Source organism: Esox lucius, chromosome 10 (genome assembly GCF_011004845.1).
Source record: "Esox lucius isolate fEsoLuc1 chromosome 10, fEsoLuc1.pri, whole genome shotgun sequence".
Taxonomy (NCBI): Eukaryota; Metazoa; Chordata; class Actinopteri; order Esociformes; family Esocidae; genus Esox; species Esox lucius.
Window position 1 is genome coordinate 21,317,349 of NC_047578.1, and position 24,929 is coordinate 21,342,277.

Below are 24,929 nucleotides of genomic sequence, written 5' to 3' on the forward strand. Positions count from 1 at the left end.
CAAATAGTTTGTTCAGTTAGGAAAACTGTAAAGTTTCAAACTTTGTACTATAACTGAATTAATTGGCTTAGAATCATGATCATTTTGAATGGTAGCCAGTGTATTAGATAAAAATTCTATAGTATACAGTATACATTGTGAAAAAAGTCTGCAGGGACATGCCTGGTGAACAAATTAAATAGATGGCCAAGTTAATAAGGACCCACCAGCTGAACATAGGGAAGCCGGTGAGCATCATTGTAAGGCTGACTATTGTTATTATTAGTGGTAGCAGTTGTAGTAGTAGTAATACTTCTAGAAGAATGAAAAGGACAAGGAATGGAAGAAGCAGTGGTACCATTTCTGAGCAGAAAACTATTCTTGACTGTGGAGTGGCAAATGTAAGTTTTAACATTTCAATTGTGTTTCAGCATGAAATTCACATTTTGCCACATGGCGAAGGTCCATTTGGTACTTCATACCAAATGTTCAGATATTTTTAGCATAGGAAAAAAGTATAAAACTTTACAAGGAATGTCGTGTATAAAAACATTATGCATGAGGATGGAAAAAAATATAATTTCATAAAAATGTCATAAAAACCAATCTTGTCAGCTGTCAAATCATGACCAAGAAAGCATACACAGGGCATGCTCAGAGATTAGTGTGCATGGCCAATCATTGATTGGCTTGGTCACAATCTGTTCATCTCTTACTCAAGGGGTAAAATGTAAGCACTGACAACCAGACACCTTGGAGTTGGAAAAGATTATGCAACATGTAATGATTTTAAAGACTACCGAGTTTCTGCCGGGTACAGTTCATTCCAGGATTCATCTGTGAAAAGCACACTTTCCCAGCATGCTAGTGTCCCAGCATGCAGAATGAGTATTTGCCCATTGAAGTCAATTACAATGGTAAACTGCAGTCAGGTGAGGACAATGTGGATAATGAGCATGTAGGTGAGCTTCCCCCAGACAGCTTCCCACAGTTTCAGCAGAAAGTCTTAAGTTGTGCAAAACCCAGATTCATCAGCTGACCAGATGGCTGATTTCACACTATCCCACAGCTTAAGAAGCCAAATGTAGACATCCTGGGCTGGTTACATGTGGTCTGCAGTTGTGAAGCTGCTTGGACCTACTGCCAAATTCTCTGAAACTGCATTGGGGTATGGAAAAGTAATTAACATTACATTTTCTGGCAAAGGTTTTGGTGCACATTCCTACAGTTGGCATGTCATTTACATACACCTTCAAACCTTGGAAAAAAACTGTGACATTGTGTTGTGTGATAAGATTTTAAAAGTAATTTTTTATTGTCTCCAGCACAAAGTGCACCTATATACAGTAGTAGTCATTTTGTTAAATAAGCTTCTTGATACGTCACACCTGTCAGATATATTGCTCCCTGCATTCCGGTTGGAGAAATGCTCCCTAACACGAATGTAAAAAAATGTATGCAGACTATTTGTGAGAAATACAGTTTCGTATGTATGGGAAATTCCTGCAATAATTTATTCCAGTTTATGAAACACTGGAACAACACTTGAGATGTTGCATTTATATATTTTTGGGGATTAACTTCCTAATGGACAGATTACACTGCAAGCATGTAAATGTAGTGCCATAGTCCAGGACTGGCAGGATGTTTATTTTGACCAGGGATTACCTGGCAGCATGGGTGGAGGATGACACCTGGTGGACAAAGTAACCACTTGTGGTTTTAACCTTACACTGAAGGTGGGTGGTATAGAAAGACTGAGCAGTCCAGTCATCATTTTTTGAAGGTATTTGTGGGTACTGACATACTCCAACTATGACCTATCCAAAATGAAAGCATCAGGAACTGCTATAGATAGAGCAAAAGGTTTAGACAGCAGTCTCTCACATTTGACACATTATACACAGTCAAAAAAAAGACAGTCCTCTGAGATTCCAAGGTGATGAGTATATTATTAATAGTGTGAAATGGTTGACGGAATTAAAGGCTTTAGCCAAATCAATAAAAAGAGCTGCAAAATACTGCCCTAATGTCTAAAGCAGATATGATTTCTTGACCAGGTAAGTTGACTTAAATCAGATTCTCATTGACAGCAATAACCTAGGAGCAGTTAAGGCTGACTGTCCTTTTCGGGGAAAGAACAACAGATTTTATAACCCAGGGTTGTGCTTGGGTTTGATCTAGTAATACTCAGTTGGGTTGGGCTTGGGTTGGATCTAGTAATACTCAGTTGGGTTGGGCTTGGGTTGGATCTAGTAATACTGGGTTGGGCTTGGATTTGATCGAGTAATGTTGGTTTGGGTTGGGCTTGATCTAGTAATGTTTGGGTTGAGCTTGGGTTTAAATTAACATTGTGAACCAACAACCGATAATTAAAATAATTATAAGATACCACTATATTCTGAGAGGTCTTCATGGATATATCTGTAAATTATCTGGATATTGTTAAACTGCATGTCATCCGTACTAGTAGATTTTAGCTCTGCATTTCAAGTGCCTGTAAACAGGACAGCATTTGTGGTGAATTTCCTCCCTGCAGACAGCAAATTCAGCTGTATTCTCATTTTGGCTTGTTTGCTTGGTTTACTCTGTAGCAACTAATACTTGTAGCCTGCTTGTCCTTCGACTATTTTTCTTGTCCCTGGCCAGATTCAATACCCAGTCTACGGAGTGAGTCTGTGTCTCTAACCACTACGCTATTTAACTATGGTCAATCACCTATTCACTCAGTCAGACATTGGTTCTTCTTGGCCAGCTTCGCTTATGAGCTCTGGTTAAAGTTAGACTACTTTTGAAATTGTTTTGAAATAGCACGTTTTTAATGCAATCCACATCTTATCTGAAACAAAAACATGGCAAAAACGACCCATCTAGTTAAATACTTACATGAACAATCTCGGTCTTCTTTGCTTATAATGTTGTGTCTCATCAGATGTTGAGCAATGATTTGTCTGTGGTTTGGTTTCCTTGGTATTTTATTAATTTACGTCTGACACATGCCACAGGTTAGAACATCATGGGTAACCTGTTGTTATTCAAGAAATCAAATCCAATCTGGAGAGTTAAGCAATCTCCTAATACATTATTAATAATAAAAAGACCATACTGTCCAGTGCCCTATGTAGCTCAGTTATATGCTAACAGACAGATCTCAACATCAACTGTTCAGAGGAGACCGTGAATCAGGCCTTCATGGTCATATTACTGCAAATTGCCCAATACTAAAGGACACCAATACGAAGAGACTTGCTTGAGCCAAGAAATCTGTTCTTTGGCCTAATGAGTCCAATTTGAGATTCTTTGGTTCCTGCAATTGTGTCTCTGTGAGACAGAGAGTGGGTGAAAGGATGATCTCCACTTGTGGTTCACACAGTGAGGTATCGAGGAGATGCTGGGGGTTGTGGGGGTGCTTTGCTGGTGACACCATATGATTTATCTAGAATTCAAGGCACACTCAACCAGTCTGGCTACCAAAGCATTCTGCAGCAATATGCCATCCCATCTGGTTTGCCCTTATTGTGCCCAAAATAAAAAAAATAATATATTTTTTCATTCTGATATTTTGAGATACCGGATCTTTTATTTCCATGAGCTGTAAGCCATAATTATTAAGATTGTAACAAAAAAGGCTTGAAATGTTTCACTTGATGCGTAATTAATCTAGGATATATGAAGGTGTCACTTTTTGATTTGAATTACGATATTTATTTTATTTTTCACGATATTCGCATTTTTAAGATGCACCTGTATTTGATCAACAGGGAGAGTGGTGGAGAGCTGCATCAGATGACCTGGCCTCCACAAACAACCAACCTCAACCCAAACTACAATGTGGAAAACAGTATAAATAAATACCCTTGAATGATTAGGTATGTCCAAACCTTTGACATTATATTTGTAAATAGTGAGTAACCTATGAGAAGACTTTGGCATGACAAATGCATTGTTTTAAGCATCTGTGTGGCTTTAACAGAATGTTGTAGGTTATGAAAGGTTTGCTTAATTGAATAAATACAAATTGTCATTCTTTTGGAAAGCTGTGGAGTGTGCTAAATATATTTTCCTTCCTTTTCTGGAACAATTGGATGTCAAATGATTGTCACCTTGACTAAAACAAACTATTACTGTAAAATGTTGTCAGGGCCAGGCTGTAGTCCTTATATTTCAGGTGAGAAAAGAACACCTACTGGTGTGTTACATTTATTTATTTGTTGATCTTGATTCATGCATTATGACTCAGATTCATTCCCCTGAAAAGAACAAGTGTTTGACTTAAATGTTGCTGTGGATGTTGGCACTGGTGATTTCCCCTTGCAGAGGACTGGTTGCGCCGTATGGAGCAGGAATAGGCCGTAGGACATTGGAAGTGTGGTGGAGATTTTACTCCTTGAGTGACATGTGCATACACAGGTCAATAATACGGTTGCTGTAGCCGTACTCATTGTCATACCTATGGAAGAGACAACGGGAGAAAGGAGTCTTTAGCCCATGTCAATATTCAATGGATGTACTAGCACAGGATTACAACAATGATTATATGTGTCTGTTGTATCGGGGAACGTCTGGATACACACCACGAGACCAACTTGACAAAATGGTCGTTAAGAGCAATGCCTGCACCGGCATCGAAGATTGAAGAGCGGCAGTCGCCATTGAAGTCAGTGGACACCACCTGAGGTAATAAGAGCAACATGTTTTAGACTCAAAGAGAACTCCATTGTGATTGTTTTAACCAGATCTACTGTGCCCATATGTTAAGGGCTAGGTATTGAGTTTGATTGGCTTTGAGTCCAAAAACATGAGTGGAATAAAATGTTGAGGCTCTGTTCAAATGCTCTTAGAATGTACCTAATGTTTCTTTCCTTTGGGCAATCACTGATCTGACATGACATGATTAGGGACAACAATAAGGATATCATTGCTCACACCTCTGAAATAATGTTAGAGTAGAGACTTCTTAAAAAATGTAAGGTTATTCATTTTGTATAGTATTTTATAGTATTGAAATAGGGTTTAAGACCTATTTACCTGATCCTCTGTGTATCCCAGAATGCCCTTCATGGGTCCTTCAGCAGCAGCCTTGATGACCTTCTTAATCTGGTCATAAGGGGCCTGATGAAGAAAGGAAAAAAATGAATGAATCTCCATAATGTAACCAAATGGAGACACATTATTATGGATGAAGTGCTTGTTGTGTGTCGTCACTATCAAAAGAAATGGGCAGAACACCTGGCAAGCTAGTTGTGGGATAGCAGGGTGGCCTAGTGGAATACGACATTTCCATCACCTCCACTATTAACATCTGGCATTTCAATAAAATAGCACAAGTACACAGGAAAAGAGAGGAGACTGCCAGACTTACGGCCTTCTGAAGACGGACCGTCAGGTCAACGACAGACACGTTGGGGGTGGGGACACGGAAAGCCATGCCGGTCAGCTTGCTGTGGGTCAGGACATTCTGGTAAATCTCCAATCTGAGATTTCTTTAGAAGAGTTGCTATGGCGGACACAGTTAATTCCAAATGAGGTACAGGGGTTTCTAGGTAAATATTAGCCTTTTAGAATATCGAAATGCTGACCACAGTGAAAAGCGCACTAAATCTGTTCTGTGATCTCAAAGTTTGTGAAAGCTCTGTTAAGAAATCATCGGCCCTGGTTTGGTTCATACCCGTTCAGCTCAGGGATAACCTTGCCGACCGCTTTGGCTGCGCCGGTGGAGGCGGGGATGATGTTCTGGCCGGCACCACGTCCATCTCGCCACAGCTTACCGGAGGGCCCGTCAACGGTCTTCTGTGTGGCTGTGATGGCGTGAACAGTGCTCTGGAGGGTGAAACAATAGGGATGCTAGTATTTTCAGGATGGTGCTGTTAAGGCACGAGAACTTGTCTAATAAGAAACAAAATGCTCCAACAAGCACCACATCAGGGCCAATAAGTTATGCTCCAATAAGCACCGTCAGGGCTAGTGATGAGCAGCAATATCTTAATCAGCGTTAGCATTTATATCACCAGTGCTGACACACGGGCCTACATTTGCTTTGATGTAGTTACTGTATCATCCGCTCTTACCATGAGACCCTCGACGATGCCGAAGTTGTCGTTGATAACCTTGGCGATGGGAGCCAGGCAGTTTGTGGTGCAGGAGGCGTTGCTGTAAAGACATCGTTGTAAATAACGATCAACGCAATCTACATCTTCCTACTTGGAGAAATCCTTCGTCCCATCAGCCTCAAGTCGAAGAAACAGTAGCACCAACCCACTTCTACACCCACTAAATATGACCAGTGTTGAAGACTGCCGCTGTGAATAACAAACACGGACACAGCCCAACTGCGAATATATTGACACCACTACAAACGTTTAGTAATTCAACATTGTGCCACACAGCCATAAAGGAATCCTTGAAAAGCCACATTCTGTAAATATGAAAGCAATTTTGTTCCATATTGCCCAGTCAGAGTGGTTCAGGTTTTGTGGCTGTCAAAGATTTTCAATACAAGGTGTATGGAAAGCCCTGTAAAGTAAACAATGCATGGAATGCGAGTATAAAAAAGTAGACCAAAAAAATTCCCAAGACAAAGGATATTTTTATGTTTTAATACTCAAATTCTCAATTGGACCAAGAGGGATGGTTTTTAATCTGCTGTAACGGTATTTTTCAAATCAAGTTAAACTGTCCCTAAACCAGATTACATTCATCCAGCCATGTTGCAGTGAAAACAAAGCATGATCGTATTTTCCCTCTACAATTGGAGCCTTACTCTTGAGTTCACAAAGCTTATTCTTCAGTGCTTGCACATTTGCCATCAAAAAACTTGGAAGACGCCACATAGCCAGTCTTTTCAGCCTAGTCCTCCATTCCTGCCTCTCCTCTTGTAAAACGGCCAGGTCTTCAGGTAAGCTTACAGATAATCTCAATGGATAGGATAGGAGATATCATATATATAGTACAGTGGGGCAAAAAAGTATTTAGTCAGCCACCATTTGTGCAAGTTCTCCCACTTAAAAAGATGACAGAGGCCTGTAATTTTCATAATAGGTACAGTTCAACTATAGGAGAAAAATGAGAAAGAAATTCCAGAAAATCCCATTGTAGGATTTTTAATGAATTTATTGGTGAAATTCCTCGGTAAAATAAGTATTTGGTCACGTACAAACAAGCAAGATTTCTGGCTCTCACAGGGCTGTAACTTCTTCTTTAAGAAGCTCCTATGTCCTCCACTCGTTACCTGTATTAATGGCACCTGTTTGAACTTGTTATCAGTGTAAAAGACACCTGTCCACAACCTCAAACCTCACAACCTCACCATAATTTACCAATAAAGTCATAAAAAATACAACAATGTGATTATCTGGATTTCTTCTTCTCATTTTTGTCTCTCATAGTTGAGGTGTACCTATGATGAAAATTACAGGCCTCTCTCATCTTTTTGAGTGGGAGAACTTGCACAATTGGTGGCTGACTAAATACTTTTTTGCCCCACTGTACCTGATTCATAATCAGTATGGTCTTAAGAAAATGTTGCATGAACAAATGAAGCAAAGAAAGTATTAATTTACCCCAAAATAGCTAGCTTAACAAAAACAATCCAATGGAACCTAGCATTGCAATCTTTTGGACCTGTGTGTGTGTGTGTCTTATTCAGTGACTGTATATGTAACATACAGTGGATATGAAAAGTCTACACACCCCTGTTAAAATACCAGGTTATTGTGATGTAAAAGAAAATCCACTGTATGTGCCTATGTAACAGTTCTGACTATATTATAAGTGAATGGGGAGGGGCTTACCTAACAACCTTCAGGGAGTTATCATAAAGGTGGTGGTTGACACCCATCACAAACATTGGTGCATCAGCGCTGGGGGCGGAGATGATAATCCTCTTGGCACCTCCCTTCAGGTGAGCCTGTGGTGGTGGGTGGAGTCAAATTGAAATAGCAGAATTAACACCTACAGGTGATAGGACCCCTTATGTTCCTGCTCTACATGATCCCACATGATCCTCAACAGTGCCCAGTTCCTCTGCTACATATACACTGATCAGCCATGACATTATGACCACCTGCCTAATATTGTGTAGGTCCCTCTTTTGCTGTCAAAACAGCCTTGACCTGTCGAGGCATGGACTTGTCACTAGACCGCTGAAGGTGTGCTGTGGTATCTGGCACCAAGACGATAGCAGCAGATCCTTTATGTCCTGTAAGTTGTGAGGTGGGGCCTCCATGGATCAGACTTATTTGTCCAGCACATCCCATAGATGCTCAATTGGATTGACATCTGGGGAATTTGGAGGCAAAGTCAACACCTTGAACTTGTTGTTGTCTTCCTCAAACCATTCCTGAACCATTTTTGCTTGGTGGCAGGGCACATTATCCTGCTGAAAGAGGCCAGTTCTATCAGGGCATACCGTTGCCATGAAAGGGGACACAATGTCTGCAACAATGCTTAGGAAAGTGGTACGTGTCAAAGTAACATCCACATGAATGGCAGGACCCAAGGTTTCCTAGCAGAACATTGCCCAAAGCATCACACTGCCTCCACTGGTTTGCCTTCTTCCCATAATGCATCCTGGTGTTCTCCAAATAAGTGGCAAAAACGTGATTCATCAGATCAGGCCACCTTCTTCCATTGCTTCGTGGTCCAGTTCTGATGCTCACGTGCCCATTGTAAGCACGTTCGGCAGTGGACAGGGGTCAGCATGGTCACCCTGACTGGTCTGTGGCTACGCAGCCTCATATGCAACAAACTGCACTGTGTGTTCTGCACCAACATGAACTTTTTCTGCATTTTGAGCTACAGTAGCTTGTCTGTTAGATCGGACCACACGGGCCAGCCTTCATTCCCCACGTGCATCAGTGATCCTTGGCCGCCCATGACCCTGATGCCGCTTTTCCTTCCTTGGACCACTTTTGATAGGTACTGACCACTGTAGGCCGGGAACACCCCACAAGGGCCCCCACAGTTTTGGAGATGCTGTTACCCATCTCAGATCCTAACGCTTGTCCATCCTTCCTGCTTCTAACACATCAACTTCGAGGAGAGAATGTTTACTTGCTGCCTAATACATCCCTCTCACTGACAGGTGCCATGATAAAGAGATGTGAAGTGAATAACACTCACTGTCAGTGGTAATAACGTCATGGCTGATCGTTGTATAACACACAGGAGTACAACAAACCCAAGCCTGATGACACCTATCCGTCAACCCTGTCCAACTGTTTGGATGAGGCTCAACCTGGGATGCAGGAGAACTTCCTCCTACTCAATAGCAGCAAGACAAAAGCAATGCTGATAAGCAGCAGCCTAGCAAAGCCAGATGATCCCGCGTGCGGGATCCATAAGCTTGAGGGATCAGGCGGCTTTGCGACGCTAGATAGGCCCCCCCAAAGCAGATCAGCAACCCCTGTAGCCTCTGCCATGGATGGCAATATCATTCCCCTCCCCTGGGTCACTACTGAGCTGGGAAATTCAGAAGTGCTCTCTCATTTAATGCCCACATTAAGTTACATCACACTTTCACCTAAAGAAGGTCTCTTGCCTAAGACAGTCTCTCGCCACCACTGATGCTTAAAAGCTTGTCAGTGTGTTCGTTTCTCTTGCCTGAACTATATATATATATATATATATATATATATATATATATATATATATATATATATATATATATATATATATATATATATATATATATATATATATATATATATATATATATATATATATATATATATATATATATACTCACTTCATATATTACAGCGGATTCAGAAGAGTGCTTCAAGTATCCTGACAAGTACAAACTTAAATGCCCACAAATCAGCCTACCTGTCCGATCTATTTCTCCTCTTATAAAATATTATATTACAATGCACATTGAGAATTTTGTATCATAAAATGTGCGTTAAAAATGTAATAAATGATTATGACTGTTATTATTATTAGTGCACAGGGGTTTTCCTTACGGAGGCCTTGTCAGTGGTGGTGAACACACCAGTAGACTCCACTACATAGTCAGCTCCAGCGTCACCCCACCTGATCTGGGATGGGTCTCTCCTGAAGAGAGTACAGAGATGGGAGAAGTTAGGAATATAACCCAAAACTAGAGTTAGACTGACGGATGCTTTGTGCAATGGGAACCTGAATTAACTGAATTTCCACATCTGGATTTACGTAAGATTAAGTTTCAACAAAACTTATCATCTCAAGAACACTCCATTTGTAATTACAACATTGGAAAAGGATAAATACGTACTCATGGAAGACTGTTATGTGTAGGTTGCCAATGACCAGCTTGCCATTCTCTTGTCTCACTTCACTGTGCTTCCACACACCGTGGGTGGAGTCATACTTGAACATGTAGACCTACGGAAAATGCTCAGCATTAAAGAGACATTACAGTGATATTACATTAGGCACAATCAGTCCAATATAGAAGTGTTGAATATGTGCAGAGTAAACTTGTTCATGGGAGATATTTATTATAAAAAACCAAATCAACTCAGGCGGATTTAGGATCTCATTTTATCTTCAGCAATCACAGCCGTAGTCTATATCAAGTTCTCACCATGTAGTCCAGGTCAATAAAGGGGTCATTGATCGCCACGACATTGACCTCTCCACTCTTGGCAGCGGCACGGGTCACCAGACGCCCGATTCGGCCAAATCTGAGTTGAGAAATAGCAAAGCCTTAATTATTTTCCATGTATCCATATGAGTTTCCATATGATATCCACAACACTAGTTGATAGCAGCTTTATACCAATACATTGGAAATCGCCGGTAACTAAATTTGACATTTGCTAGCCACAGCCTTTGTTAAATGTCTAATGTGGTTGAGGTTGTCAGTGTGCCTAAAAAATTATAAAATGCCAACGCAATGCTGAGGTCAATCACATTGGAGAAGGTGCCTAAACCGTACATTTAGGAAAATATTAACATCATAGAATAAGAAAGGGATGTTAGAGGATGTATCTCAACAGAAAGAAAAATTATGTGTTTTTTATGTGCCATTTAAAATGCTCAGTTGTACTGATTAGTCAAATACTGGCAGTGTTCAGTCGTCACAAGATCTATCAGTCTGTCATGAGATAGAAATTAGTTCCCATATCTAAGTTGGTCAGCAGAAGAAACATCAACAGCATTTCATTTTTTAAGAGAGCACTGTTAAAATTCCAGGTTGATCTTGGGAAACCTGTCATAACAAACTTTAATCTTCCTGCTGATCAGTGACAGCTGACTCTGGGTGAAATAAAGGTTACAGGGATATAAGTGATCCAAGATCTCCTTCTGTACTGAAGGTTAGTGGTTTATTATTACATGATAGATTAAAGGAATGTGACAGCTGAAAAGAGGATAGATATATGTGCTGCAGAAAGGCGGTATGACAACCAAACTACGCATAATAAATAAAACCGAGAATGGTTGTGGTCAGAACCATTCAATAAGCACTCAAATCCTTAACATCCTATTTGAAACTTATGATGACGGGTAAGTATTCCTGAACTTGGTCTTTTCTGTTCATAACATACTAGGCATTTAGGATCAGCAGAATAGCAGCCCAGTTCCATATTCCTAGAAAGACCACTGTGCACGGCTGTTCAGCCACCAAGCTTACACCAAATTATGACCTCATGCTTCAGATGTATACATTACACGGGCTCTCTCTACCGCTGTGTCTGTGTCCCAGGCCTGTTAGGGTATGTACAATAGGCCAGTACAATGCAATACAGGTGGGTCCCCCGCAGCACTACTCAATGATTGATTTGTTCTAGCGCCCTTTTCTTTAGTTAGTGTGTTAGTGACCTTGGTTTGGTCATGCTTAAGAATGTAAGAGAATGTTAGAACGTATGTGCAATGCAACACAGGCTGTATCCTTCCACACAAACCTGTCACCAGCCAATCTCGGAAGTGATTTAAAAAACGTAACTTTAAAAACAGGCACATGAAAAGAAAACTTACCCATTGATTCCAATCTTAACCATTTTGACTGATATTGTCTACTGTAGAAGTCCTCTGAAAAAAAACAAAAAAAAAGTAATCAATAGTGAGTTAAAGTAAAAGCATGAGGCAAAATGATAATACGGAACCACGTTATCCACAAATACGTGTGTACATTATGCATAACTAACAGTCACTATAGAAACCAGCAGTGAAAGATGCAACGTCTGCAATCAGGATTTAAAATGTCTCTAACAATCCCTCTAACACCTGCCTCAATGCAAGTAGTTACAGAATCAACATATGAAATGTCAAGCATTAATTAAATATCAAGTTGGCTATGAACACATGTACAGCCATAAAATTATATAAACAGTACCGCTTGTGGGTTCCTCTGTCCACAAGATTGGCACTGGGCTCTCGCAATATACGTTTAGGTCCGTGGACACGCCTCCGCTGGAACACAAGCTCATGCGCAGACGCCCCTTCTGAATGTCAAAGGTCAAGGTTGTATAGAGTACAGAAGAGAAAATGAAACACCCTTTCATAATCCAATTATCCCACCCTCATTGCAACATGGAGTTTGGTCTTGCTGACACCAGTTCTTACGTGGATTGCCACTATTAGGTAGTCTATGTGCATTCGCATTGAACTAATGACCTGAAGCGAACCTGAATAATACTTCCATAAACAGGCCCAAATGCCAAGGTAGGACCTATGTGACTAGTTTACAATGGAGATGACTTGTCCAAGTCAGTGACACTTGAAAACATGACAAGGCATGTGAGGCACTGTAAAGTTTAAATGTCTTTAGGGAGTTAAAGCACTTTGGCTTTGGGGATGTGATTAGTAAAAGGAGGGAGCAGTCTGAGACTTTGTGTGACCTGAGAGATCAAGCCTCTCGTTGATCAGTACCATGATAGCTGTAAGATAACCTACTAACCTCTCTTACTATCCAGGCTTAACAGCTGGCATGCTGTTACCCGAGTTGCTCTCCTCAAGATGTTTGTTTCAAAATGTAATATGGCGATCCCATTGTTGAAGAGGTTATTGGAACGGAGTTGTTCACTTCTAAGTGGTTGCTGCTTTACATTGCTATAACAGTATGTAATCCCTTTCCAATGGCATCATTACATTCATGCATATATTGTGTTCTGAGTCAGAAGGATGATTCATTATCACAGCCTTATCCAACAGCAAAGGAATCAGAGCATCTAAGACATTCAGCTGGAGACTGGCTCAGGGAAAGCCTGGGCAGGCTATGCCAATCCCCCCCGGAGAGCTCGGCTGGTACTGATCAAGACTCCACAGTTGGAATCCGACTGTCGTGCCATAATTTCAGTCCAAATTGTAACACCAAGTAAAGCCAAAATGTTTACATTCGCATTTAGATTTGGCAGAAATCCTTCTGGCATCCTTTAAGACAAAGACTTCAAACTGAATTCCTACACGTTCACACAGGTAATTGCACCAGTGCTACAGTTGCTCATGACACATCCATCCAATATAGTTATTAAGCAGATGGGACAGTAGTCTAGTTTCAGCATGAAACATTTAACATGGGGAAAAATGTCATTGCAGACAGCAACCCATGAATGTTGTGGTACACACACCTTTAAGGATGTTGGAGTTGTCAACATTGACTGGAATTCTCTTTTGGGAACAGGATATAGTGGAATATGAAATATCCCCACAGATAGTCACTAACGGAAATCTGAAATGTCAAGCGCACATGCATTACATCTCTTAAATAACATTACGCTGAATTGCGGCAACACTACATGCTGTGCTTTGGTATTCTGCTACAGAAAGACAATCAGGCAAACCACCAACATGAATACAGTGGCTTTCTGAACTATTCAGCCCCTTGCACATTACATGTTAAAACACAAACAAAATGGATTAAGACATGCTACCTATCAACAGAAGCCCATAATGTCAAAATGAAACATAAAAACTACCAATTGTATTGAATTGATAAATTCATTTGATGCGGTTCGGTTAAGTCTCATCTTCTAAACCAATGTCCAGTACAGCACTCTAGGAAATTATGGTTTTAGTGAGCCAACCGTTCCCAGACAACCAGTAATTGTGCATGCTAGAGAAATGCACCATTACTAGTTGCAAACTACATTGCTGTGTCTCCTCTGTGTAGGGAAAGACAGCTGTGCATCAGACAGTGCATACCCTACAGCAAGTCATACCTTTGAACACCTATGGCTACATTTAATGCAATATTTAAGGTTAATTTCATAATTGACCAGTTTCAACCAATTGTCTTTTAAGATTGGAAAAAGCTAAACCATTGAAGAGTCAGACCAGTAATTGAGTTGTCAGAAATTCAGTTGCAAGGTTTCAGAACTTTCTGCCCAAAAGAACTTTGAAAATATGGGATGAGTTCAGGATTTTTTTATTGCATGTCAGTGCATTAAACAGAAATATTCTGCAGGGAAATATCCTACCAAGTCCGCACTGAACAGAGGTGTGACTTATAAACATGTTGCCATCGAGTTTACTACAGGTTCAGGCAGCAGACTGGTGGGACATTCGTTCAACAGGGAATGGGAAAGGCAGTTCAGGTGCGATGACTTCACTCCTTGGAGGACATGTGCATACACAGGTCAACCACACGGTTGCTGTAGCCAAACTCATTGTCATACCTTAAGAGAAGGGAGTATAAAAAAAAAAAGGTAAATCTTGTGGTTCAGACCCGGACCATGTCCGAACTTGTATGATAGAAACCCCTCAGACAATAGAATACAGATTTGTGTTCAAGGCACTTCCTGGAAGACTACACAGATCAAGAAACATTCAATGCTAATGACAAATACATTTCCATGTTGTCAGTCCGGCAGACCTAGTATGAAGGTCTGGATACATACCAGGAGACCAACTTGACAAAATGGTCGTTAAGAGCAATGCCTGCACCGGCATCGAAGATTGAAGAGCGGCAGTCGCCATTGAAGTCAGTGGACACCACCTGAGGTAATAAGAGCAACAGGCATTAAACTTTGCCATCACAGCAGTTTGGAAGTTGGGACATAGCATCCTGACTAAGACTAAAATAGTACAGAAGAGGAAACTTGCGGTTGGTGTAATCAGTCTTAATGTGCACCACATACACACATTAACATAAGTCTCTCAAGTGCCTTAGCAACCTACCTGGTGTCTCCGGTTAAGAATTTTTCCCATTTAATACACATTATGAATGAGTGGACACCCCAGGGAGTGTTGGCCACCCCATCGCCTACAGATGGAACAGGCAGCTCAAACTCCTGACACTTAGAGGCGCATCCTTAGCATTTAAAGAAACTGCAATTCTGGCTCTCTAGTGTAAGCTTTGGTTACAGGAAAAATAGAACTCATTGGTAAGCGTTCATTTCCTCAACACTTAAGTGAGACTCAGTAGATGCTTACTTTGGTCAAGGCCAGCAGCCATTTCACAGGAGGAAGTAGTCCCGACAGGAGGAAAATATTTACCTGATCCTCTGTGTATCCCAGAATGCCCTTCATGGGTCCTTCAGCAGCAGCCTTGATGACCTTCTTAATCTGGTCATAAGGGGCCTGATGCAGAACACATTACATGTTGAAATCAACAAAAAGTACTTAATGAAATCCTTGTTGTACACAGTATTAAAGTAGTGACTGCCAGACTTACGGCCTTCTGAAGACGGACTGTCAGGTCAACGACAGACACGTTGGGGGTGGGGACACGGAAAGCCATCCCGGTCAGCTTGCTGTGGGTCAGAGGTTAAGGAGTAAGCAAAAGCACATCTTAACGCATCCCTCGTAAAGAAAGCACCAGAGCTGAGTCCCACTAGGGTAATGAAGCCTCTTAAGAAACCAGGATCCTGTTTGGTTCATACCCGTTCAGCTCAGGGATAACCTTGCCGACTGCTTTGGCTGCACCGGTAGAGGCGGGGATGATGTTCTGGCCGGCACCACGTCCATCTCGCCACAGCTTACCAGAGGGCCCGTCAACAGTCTTCTGTGTGGCTGTGACAGAATGAACTGTGCTCTGAGGGGAGGAAGTGATAATGTATTAGTTTATACATTACCTGAACAGCCCCAGGATGATCCTGAACTCCCTCAATGTTACTTTTACATACACCCATGACTGACATTGTGACAAACCTTTGACAGATTGAAATAATTTTTGGAAAGTCAAAACAATCCACTCTTACCATGAGACCCTCGACGATGCCGAAGTTGTCGTTGATAACCTTGGCGATGGGAGCCAGGCAGTTTGTGGTGCAGGAGGCGTTGCTGTAAACCAGGCCAGTTCACATTTAAGTACCATGAACCCACAGCTATGAAGATCTGTTCAAAGAGCCACTACTTTGAAAGAATTAACCATAAGACTTAAACACATGTTCTCAACTCTTTCTACATCTTTCCACACTCAGGCAAGCAGCAAGGGGGAGGGGCTTACCTGACGACCTTCAGGGAGTTCTCATACTTCTCGTGGTTGACACCCATCACAAACATGGGGGCATCTGCACTGGGGGCAGAGATGATAACCCGCTTGGCACCTCCTTTCAGGTGAGCCTGTAGATGGGGTGGAGTGAGATCAGAGGTTTGTGTAACAAAACCACGAAGCCGACATGCTAAAGCAGTGTTTCCCAATCCTGGTGACCCAAAACAGTGCATGTTTTTTCCCCCCTAGCACACCTGATTAAAAGTTGCCCTACCAGTTACACTTGATTGATGTAATCAACCAATCAAGTCTTTCATTACAATCAGGTGTGAGTGCCTGGGCGAAAACGAGCACCCCTTCAGGTCCCAAGGACCAGGATGGGGAAATACTGTGCCAAATCATAGTTTACAGATTAAGGGAAGTCTCATGCACACCAGTGTCCCAAGGAAGTTGGATTATGGCCTACTGTGTGTTAAGATCTACTTACAGAGGCCTTCTCAATGGTGGTGAACACACCAGTGGACTCGACCACATAGTCCGCTCCAGCTTCACCCCACTTGATAAGGGAAGGGTCCCGCCTGGAAAATGGAAGAATTAACCCAAACGTCAGTCGACCAGGTTCCTAGGAATAAATTATACAATGTAAATGCACCACATTCAGTCCACCAAGTGTGGGCAAGGGTGTTCAAAGAATTTATTTCAATTACTTTTTTTTCTTACAAGATCCCTCAACAAGGAGTGACCCACTACATGTTCTCATAGCAACCCTCTAATCAGGGATTTATTAAGACCTGGGACACCAGGCGGGTGTTACCGAGGCACAAACCAGTAGGCTACTGACCCTATAGGTTAAGAGTTCAATACCCTTCTCCTAGAGTGGTGTTGCTCAAACCTGTTACCCTCATCCATGTATTAGATGAATTCCATAGTAAATAATGGATTCATGTAGCTGCTAAACAAGACCTTATCTGCTTCATTTACAAGCTAGTTCAGAGCTCCCACAAAAACAAGAGATGGCTGAGAAGTTCCTGAACCATTGGTAGAATGAACAAAAACACACTCATGGAAAACTGTGATGCGCAGGTTGCCAATAATCAGCTTTCCACCCTCCTGCTTCACTTCGCTGTCCTTCCAAACACCATGGGTGGAGTCATACTTGAACATATAAACCTATGGAAAAAGGGCAGAGAGAGTTAGATGTAAAAGTTACTTGTAAAGAAATTTGAGCAGAAGAGTAACATTGTATTAAGTTCTCACCATGTAGTCCAGGTCAATGAAGGGGTCGTTGATGGCAACAACATTGACTTTTCCACTCTTGGCAGCAGCACGAGTCACCAGACGCCCAATACGGCCAAATCTGAAGAACAGTTGATCCCCATTACCACACTAGACCAGCAGGGGGAGCAGCTTTATAATGACACAGCTCAAGGTCTACCAATGTTGACTGATAATAAGACTTCACATGAGCAGCACTTAGCCTTTGTTTATGCCTAATATGGTCAGTGTTGGTGCAGTGTGACCAGAAACAGGACCACGAATAGCAAGAGGAAACTGGCCTGAATAAGATTACTTCAGGCCTTGGGCAGTTAAAGAACATATTTAAAGTTTAAAATATATGCAGCATTACTTGGGTGTAAAGTTCAACAAACCACATGCAACAATTCCCCTGGGTGAACTGAACACAGTGAAATGGTTACTGTTTAACTCTTACTAATTGCTGATAAGACAACTGTCAAACACTGAATGCAAGAGACTTCTGCTGGACAGGGGGGTTGAAAGCATGAGTCAATATTATGACTAAAGCCAATAAAATAAGGTAAACCGGATTGCATTGGATTGTTAATCAGAAACTCCTAAATTACTAAAGACTTCAAATATATAGCTCTTAAATTTTAATGAACTAAGAAATCCTTGTGACCGGATCAATGGTGGCGATGAGCCTTGTCATGCTTGAACTCAACTGAACTTCGCCCAGTGATGCAAGCAAGCAATCCTCCCCCACCCCCTGTTTTCAAGGGACAACATATTGACCAACAACAAGTCAGAGTGCGTCAGAACACAGGTTAAGAGGTGCAACAGGTATGATTAACCAGTTGTCATACTGCAAAACACTTAATTGACAAGGGGCGTTAAGAACATTGAGCAATAAGGATGAGAAACTGCATTCATAGTACCTTTCAGTGTTTCCTAACCTAAGGCAAATCAGCACAGTAGATTCAGATCTTTAATGGGCATTCTTATAGGTTGATTTAGCAGTCCTGTATGTTTTGAAAGGGCCCATAGACATCTTCCTCCATCTCAATTATAACAGCCTTTGTTACATTTAGGATGGGAGTTCCTCTAAATAAATGCTCATGCTTAGCTGAAAACGTTGCAGGATATAATTAGGTGAACAGAATAAAGGAATGCAGCAGCTGAGGGGGAGATAAGTGTTTCAGAGAGGCAATGTGACAACTATACTATAAATAAGTAGAGAAACAAAGTGGCCAGAATGTATGGGAACTAGTTGCTAGTTTGGCTCAACAGTCCAAACTGTCCTACAAACTATCAACAAGCTTTTTGAAAACAAAAGCTAACTTACCCATTGATTCCGATATTCACCATTTTGCCGGAGAGTCTGGTCCTGAGAAAGTAACATTTTTGGTATGTATGAGCATGACGCAAATCATAAAAAACGCATGTATTGTTTACCTGTGATTTTATTTGTTCAGCTATTAATTCATTAATGCACAAGTCCAGAAAAATTATATAACAAATAAAGTTTAAGTGACTAAATCTGCATGCAGAGAACGTTGAAAAACATGCAGCTCCAAATGAAATCACAACGAGAAGAACTCAATAAACCAGTTCAGCATAAATTACCAACAAATCACACACTTCCAGCTTTGTTAACTTAAAAACAAACATTAAGGCAAAACCGAGATACAACGTATTAAACCAGGCCTACCGTTCGTGTATAAACAGTCCACTTGTTCGTAAGGGAAAGCGAGAACAAGTGAAGGTGCGCTCGCGTTTTATCTTCGCGTAGAGGCTTTGGTCACGCCTCCGCGTGTGCGCACACCCTGTAGAATGTCAAGGTCGTGGTCGCTTGTCAATCGACGGGAACAGGCCTATAGAATACAGAACCATGAACCTAAACAATGAAATAGTACGATGTGTATAGTCCTGCCTTGTCAAGGTATTCCTGTTATTGTTTTGCATCTTGGCACGATTTCTAAAAAAACTTTATTTGCATAATTTGATGTTCACTTGTAAATGAAACAGGTAAGTTTGATTAGACTTATGAGCAAATTTGTGAATTTTGTTAAACATGGACCAGGAAGCTACTAAAATCATTTGTCTAACTATTTGAGACTCAGGTTCCGCTGCATCAAGATATTTGTTTACAGACAAGTGAGCTCTTCTCCAACGGTCATAGGGCATGTAATGCTTGGGTGCCCGTTGGATACGTGAAATTCTGCACATGCACAATGCAGGCTAGGCACGCTGGGAAACTACACAGCATATATTTGTAAAAACTTTTTTTGTTACACAAATGTCATGCTAAGGATACATTAACTCAAGTACGTTTACCCAGCTTGTTTTGTTTTGCATGACTGTTTAACTGCCTTTTCTGGAGAAAAATCATACAAATTAAAAAAGTATATAAAAGACAAATAACAATTGTAGGGCAGGGGTAGGCAATTTCAATCCTGGAGGACTAAAACATTTTGGTTGGAGGGGAACATGCATGCATCAAGCATCCATCCATCCATCTTCTCCCGCTTATCCGGGGCCGGGTCGCGGGGGCAGCAGTCTAAGCAGGGATGCCCAGACTTCCCTCTCCCCAGACACTTCCTCTAGCTCTTCCGGGGGGACACCGAGGCGTTCCCAGGCCAGCCGGGAGACATAGTCCCTCCAGCGTGTCCTAGGTCTTCCCCGGGGTCTCTTCCCGGTGGGACGGGACCGGAACACCTTCCCAGGAAGGCGTTCCGGAGGCATCCGAAAAAGATGCCCAAGCCACCTCAGCTGACCCCTCTCGATGTGGAGGAGCAGCGGCTCTACTCTGAGCTCCTCCCGGGTGACCGAGCTTCTCACCCTATCTCTAAGGGATCGCCCGGCCACCCTGCGGAGAAAGCTCATTTCGGCCGCCTGTATCCGGGATCTTGTCCTTTCGGTCATGACCCAAAGCTCATGACCATAGGTGAGAGTAGGAACGTAGATTGACTGGTAAATCGAGAGCTTCGCCTTGCGGCTCAGCTCTTTCTTCACCACGACAGACCGATACATCGACTGCATTACTGCAGAAGCTGCACCGATCCGTCTGTCAATCTCCCGTTCCATCCTTCCCTCACTCGTGAACAAGACCCCTAGATACTTAAACTCCTCCACTTGAGGCAGGCACTCTCCACCAACCTGAAGTGGGCAAGCCACCCTTTTCCGACTGAGGACCATGGCCTCAGATTTGGAGGTACTGATTTTCATCCCCACCGCTTCACACTCGGCTGCAAACCGTCCCAGTGCATGCTGAAGGTCCTGGTTAGAAGGGGCCAACACGACAACATCATCTGCAAAGAGCAGAGACGAAATTGTGTGGTCCCCAAACCGGACACCCTCCGGCCCCTGGCTGCGCCTAGAAATTCTGTCCATAAAAATTACGAACAGAACCGGTGACAAGCATAATTTTTTTAATAATTATGCCAGCTACAACAGTATTCCCTGATGTTACTGTTCTTCACCTGTACTTCTGTGTTTGCGATTTTCTTGCAAAAGAAAGTGTTTTCTTGAATGGTCCTCCCTTTCCCCCTAATCCTCAGACAAAGCTTGTGTGTGACCCGCTCACCAGACAGTCACTGACTGAGCGCTCACCAGACAGAGACACTGACTGAGCGCTCACCAGACAGAGTCACTGACTGAGCGCTCACCAGACAGAGTCACCGACTGAGCGCTCACCAGACAGAGTCACCAGACAGAGTCACCGACTGAGCGCTCACCAGACAGAGTCACCGACTGAGCGCTCACCAGACAGAGTCACTGACTGAGCGCTCACCAGACAGAGACACTGACTGAGCGCTCACCAGACAGAGTCACTGACTGAGCGCTCACCAGACAGAGACACTGACTGAGCGCTCACCAGACAGAGTCACTGACTGAGCGCTCACCAGACAGAGACACTGACTGAGCGCTCACCAGACAGAGTCACTGACTGAGCGCTCACCAGACAGAGTCACTGACTGAGCGCTCACCAGACAGAGACACTGACTGAGCGCTCACCAGACAGAGTCACTGACTGAGCGCTCACCAGACAGAGTCACCCCTGCTTGCACCGTCTTTCGGAGGCTCAGGCCACTGCCTCTCTTATTCTCTGCCTCTCTTATTCTCTGCCTCTCTCGTGGTGAGAGGCCCTGGGGAATGGCACAGTCCAGGTTTTTGGACAACACTGTTTGGTTGTCTAGGTCGTTTCTCCTTGAGGCTGAATAACGTGAGTTGTTGGACAGCCCGTTTCCCACACCTCGTTCTGCCCGTAGCAAGGAGAAACCCAGGAGAGAGCGCTCTGCTCATGCCTCCCTCGGCCCCAACCCGTTCCTCTGGTTTCTGGTCTCTGTTTACCGGTCTCACGGGTCGGCGGGCCCATCCTTTGCCTTTGCGTGTTGCGGTCTCTTCTAGTGGGAGAAGGCGTAAGAGGCGCACCTAGGAACCAATGTGGGCGGATGAGTGGGGTGTCGGGGTTCCCTCCTCCGCCTGACCGCAGTCAGGTGCCGCACGGCGTGTTGCTTGTGGTGCCTCCGCCCCTCAGCATTCCCTCGCCTCGGTGAGCACTCCACTGTGAGCATGAGTCCAGCGCCCCCACCCATAGCTTCACCTTGTGGGGACTCTTTGCGAGGTTGGGGGGGGATTTGGTTGGGACACAGACCACAAACCACATCAATACCCGGAGCTTTCGGCTGTTTTCCTAGCCCTCCAGCGGTTTCCGTTGCTCCCTGGTGAGACAGTATGATTCTCGTCAGGACTAACAGGACGGCGGTGGCATATGTCAACAGGTCAGGTTGGACCTAATCTTTTTTTTCTGTTGATAGTGGCACCCACTCTATGTGTTTGGAGTGATTGCCACCTCCTGTCACTGTGTGCTGTTTATCCCCCTGGATTTCTCAGCCTAGGGGCAGACCTTCTCTCCAGGGAATGGCAACTTAAAAACCTTGGAAGTAGAGCAGATCTAGCAGAGGTTCGACAGGGGTTGTGTCAATCTCTTTGCCACAAGGGAAAACGATCATTGTCAGCAGTTTTTTTTTCCAATGGGAGATGCGAGCGCTTCTCTGTTGTTGGACTAATCTCTTGGACAGAGGCCTCCCTTTGAACCATTAATGGAACAATTCAGGCTGATGGGGCTCCCTCAACGAGGGCTCTCTGTGCATATAAGTGGTGGGTTTTTGACTCATCAGGGGCAGGGGTGCTCCACAGCTCCGCTGAACAAGTGCCGGCTTTCCTACTGGAGCTTTTGTTGCGGGGCCTTTGTTTCTCCACTATCTGGGGGATCTGGGGGCCATTTTGGTTTGCCATGTTAGATTTGACGGGGCAACGCCTGGGGCGCACCCTAGTGGTGACTTCCCACTAAGAACGTGTCCCTTGTGCTCAATGCACTGTGTGTAACCTCGTTCAAGGCTCTTCAGGTGGCGAATGATCAGTTTTAATCATTTAAGACCCACTTTGCTTTTGACCCTGGCTTCAGCAAACTGCCTGAGGCAATCTCCACGTGCTGTCGGGCCATCCCGCTTGCACTTCGCTTGCCATGTTCCCATCAGGTTTGGGAATTCGATCTCCCACCCTTTTGTTATCCCTCCTTTTCGTCCCACTGACGAGGAGCGTCTGCATGCATGTCCCGTTCGTGTGCTCCTCATTTATACAGACCGGACCAGAGGGGTTCTGGTTTAGTGACCAGTAGTTTGTGTCGTTTTCTAAGCAGTGTCTGTTAAACTGGGTCACAGGAGACGCCTCTTGGGTTGAGGGCTCACTGACAGCGGAATGGACCTCCCAACACACCTTTGTGAGGTTCCACTGCCTTGATGTCATCTCCCCTAGCCTGGGGCCTTTAGTGCCTTTGGCTTAGGGGCACAGATGGCCCAGCAACCTTGCCTGTGGGGTCTTGTTGTTTTCATGGACTCATTCATTTTGGGCGAGTTGCCTTGGCCCGCGACCGAAAGGGAACCTTGGATTATGAATGTAACCTTCAATCCCAGTGGAAGGGAATGAGGTGACACACTTCTTGGAGCCCTACGTCATAATGGTCCCAGCGAAGACTGGTTCTGAAATCAGTGAATAGAGGCGTGGCCAGACATTTTATAGCACAGGAAGTGTTTCTCCTGGCTGTTGGATCCTTTTGTCTATTTAAGGAGTGAGTTTACCGAACAACTTCCACAATGTGAGTCAAGAGATACCACACCTGTATGGGGAGATTAAGACAAAACTTTCTTCAGGACTTCTTAATATACACCCTGCCATCAGACCTGGCTGAAGATTGACGTGTCATGTTTTGAGAGCTAATGTGTCATTACTTTTACTCTGCATGTAAAATCAAGATTGTTTATCTTATTTTGTTTATTTGGCAGGGATGATCTCAGAATAAGTCTCAGAACAAGACAGAATTAGTCTCAGAATAAGTCTCAGAACAAAACAGAATAAGTCTCAGAACAAGACAGAATTAGTCTCAGAATAAGTCTCAGAACAAGACAGAATTAGTCTCAGAATAGGAATGATAGGGATGTGTTGCACTAAAGGAGCCTAGAGTTTAGGACAAACAAACTCATTTTAATACCATTTTATTAGGTGTAAAGACTAATAGTCTATGAATAAAAATATGCATATACAATTCAGAATATGTTTTTATTCCCAATAGAGATTCAAGATTTACTTGATTGTCCCCAAAAGGGGACTGCATACAGTAACAATACAGACATAAACATAAATTAAAGTACAAACATTGCATGTGTCCTTATAAAGAATTCACCAAAATCAAATGGTTGAATCAGATCTACATACAGTACAGGAGCATGGCATACATTGCTGGAAAGTACTGGAAAGTGTTCAGATCCATTCACCTTTTACACATTTTGTTACGTTACAGCTTTATTCTAAAATGGATTCAATAGTTTTTCCCCCCATCAATCTACAGAAAATCCCCCATAATGACAAAGCAAATGCAGGCAAAGATCTGGGAAAGAATAAAACATTGCTGCTGCATTGAAGATCTCCATGAAGTGGCCTCTATCTTTCTTTAATGTCAGAGGTTTGGACCCAACAACAACATTGGTCCATCTGACCGAGCTCCAGATTTCCTGTGTGGAGAAGGAAGATTGGCCATATTCAACAAACTACTGAGTAACATACAGTCATGGCCAAAAGTGTTGGCACCCCTGAAATTATTCCAGAAAATCAAGTATTTCTCACAGAAAAGTATTGCATTAACACATGTTTTGCTATACACATGTTTATTCCCCTTGTGTGTATTGGAACATAACAAAAAAAAAGAAGGAAAAAAAACAAATTGGACATATTTGCACACAAAACTCCAAAAATGGGCTGGATGAAATTCTTGGCACTCTGAACTTAATATTTGGTTGCA

The 24,929-nt window shown here is 42.9% G+C and overlaps 2 protein-coding genes across 2 annotated transcripts; both read right to left on the minus strand.

Annotated features, from left to right (window-relative positions):
* Nucleotides 1-4,337: 4,337 nt before the first annotated feature.
* LOC105025858 (glyceraldehyde-3-phosphate dehydrogenase) lies at nt 4,338-12,344 on the minus strand. Its single transcript, XM_010896867.5, has 12 exons — nt 12,296-12,344; nt 11,938-11,991; nt 10,544-10,643; nt 10,232-10,341; nt 9,942-10,032; nt 7,770-7,885; nt 6,048-6,129; nt 5,648-5,799; nt 5,342-5,420; nt 5,008-5,091; nt 4,554-4,651; nt 4,338-4,429 (listed from the first exon to the last, which is right to left on the minus strand). Exons 2-12 carry the CDS (start codon nt 11,958-11,960, stop codon nt 4,360-4,362), a joined length of 1,005 nt encoding a protein of 334 aa, XP_010895169.1. The 5' UTR covers nt 11,961-11,991; nt 12,296-12,344; the 3' UTR covers nt 4,338-4,359.
* Nucleotides 12,345-14,310: 1,966 nt separating this feature from the next.
* On the minus strand, nt 14,311-19,343 carry LOC105025890 (glyceraldehyde-3-phosphate dehydrogenase). The gene is made up of 12 exons (XM_029122769.2): nt 19,281-19,343; nt 18,915-18,956; nt 17,591-17,690; nt 17,394-17,503; nt 16,821-16,911; nt 16,349-16,464; nt 16,101-16,182; nt 15,783-15,934; nt 15,575-15,653; nt 15,397-15,480; nt 14,799-14,896; nt 14,311-14,576 (listed from the first exon to the last, which is right to left on the minus strand). Exons 2-12 carry the CDS (start codon nt 18,935-18,937, stop codon nt 14,507-14,509), a joined length of 1,005 nt encoding a protein of 334 aa, XP_028978602.1. The 5' UTR covers nt 18,938-18,956; nt 19,281-19,343; the 3' UTR covers nt 14,311-14,506.
* Between the last annotated feature and the right edge of the window lie 5,586 nt (nt 19,344-24,929).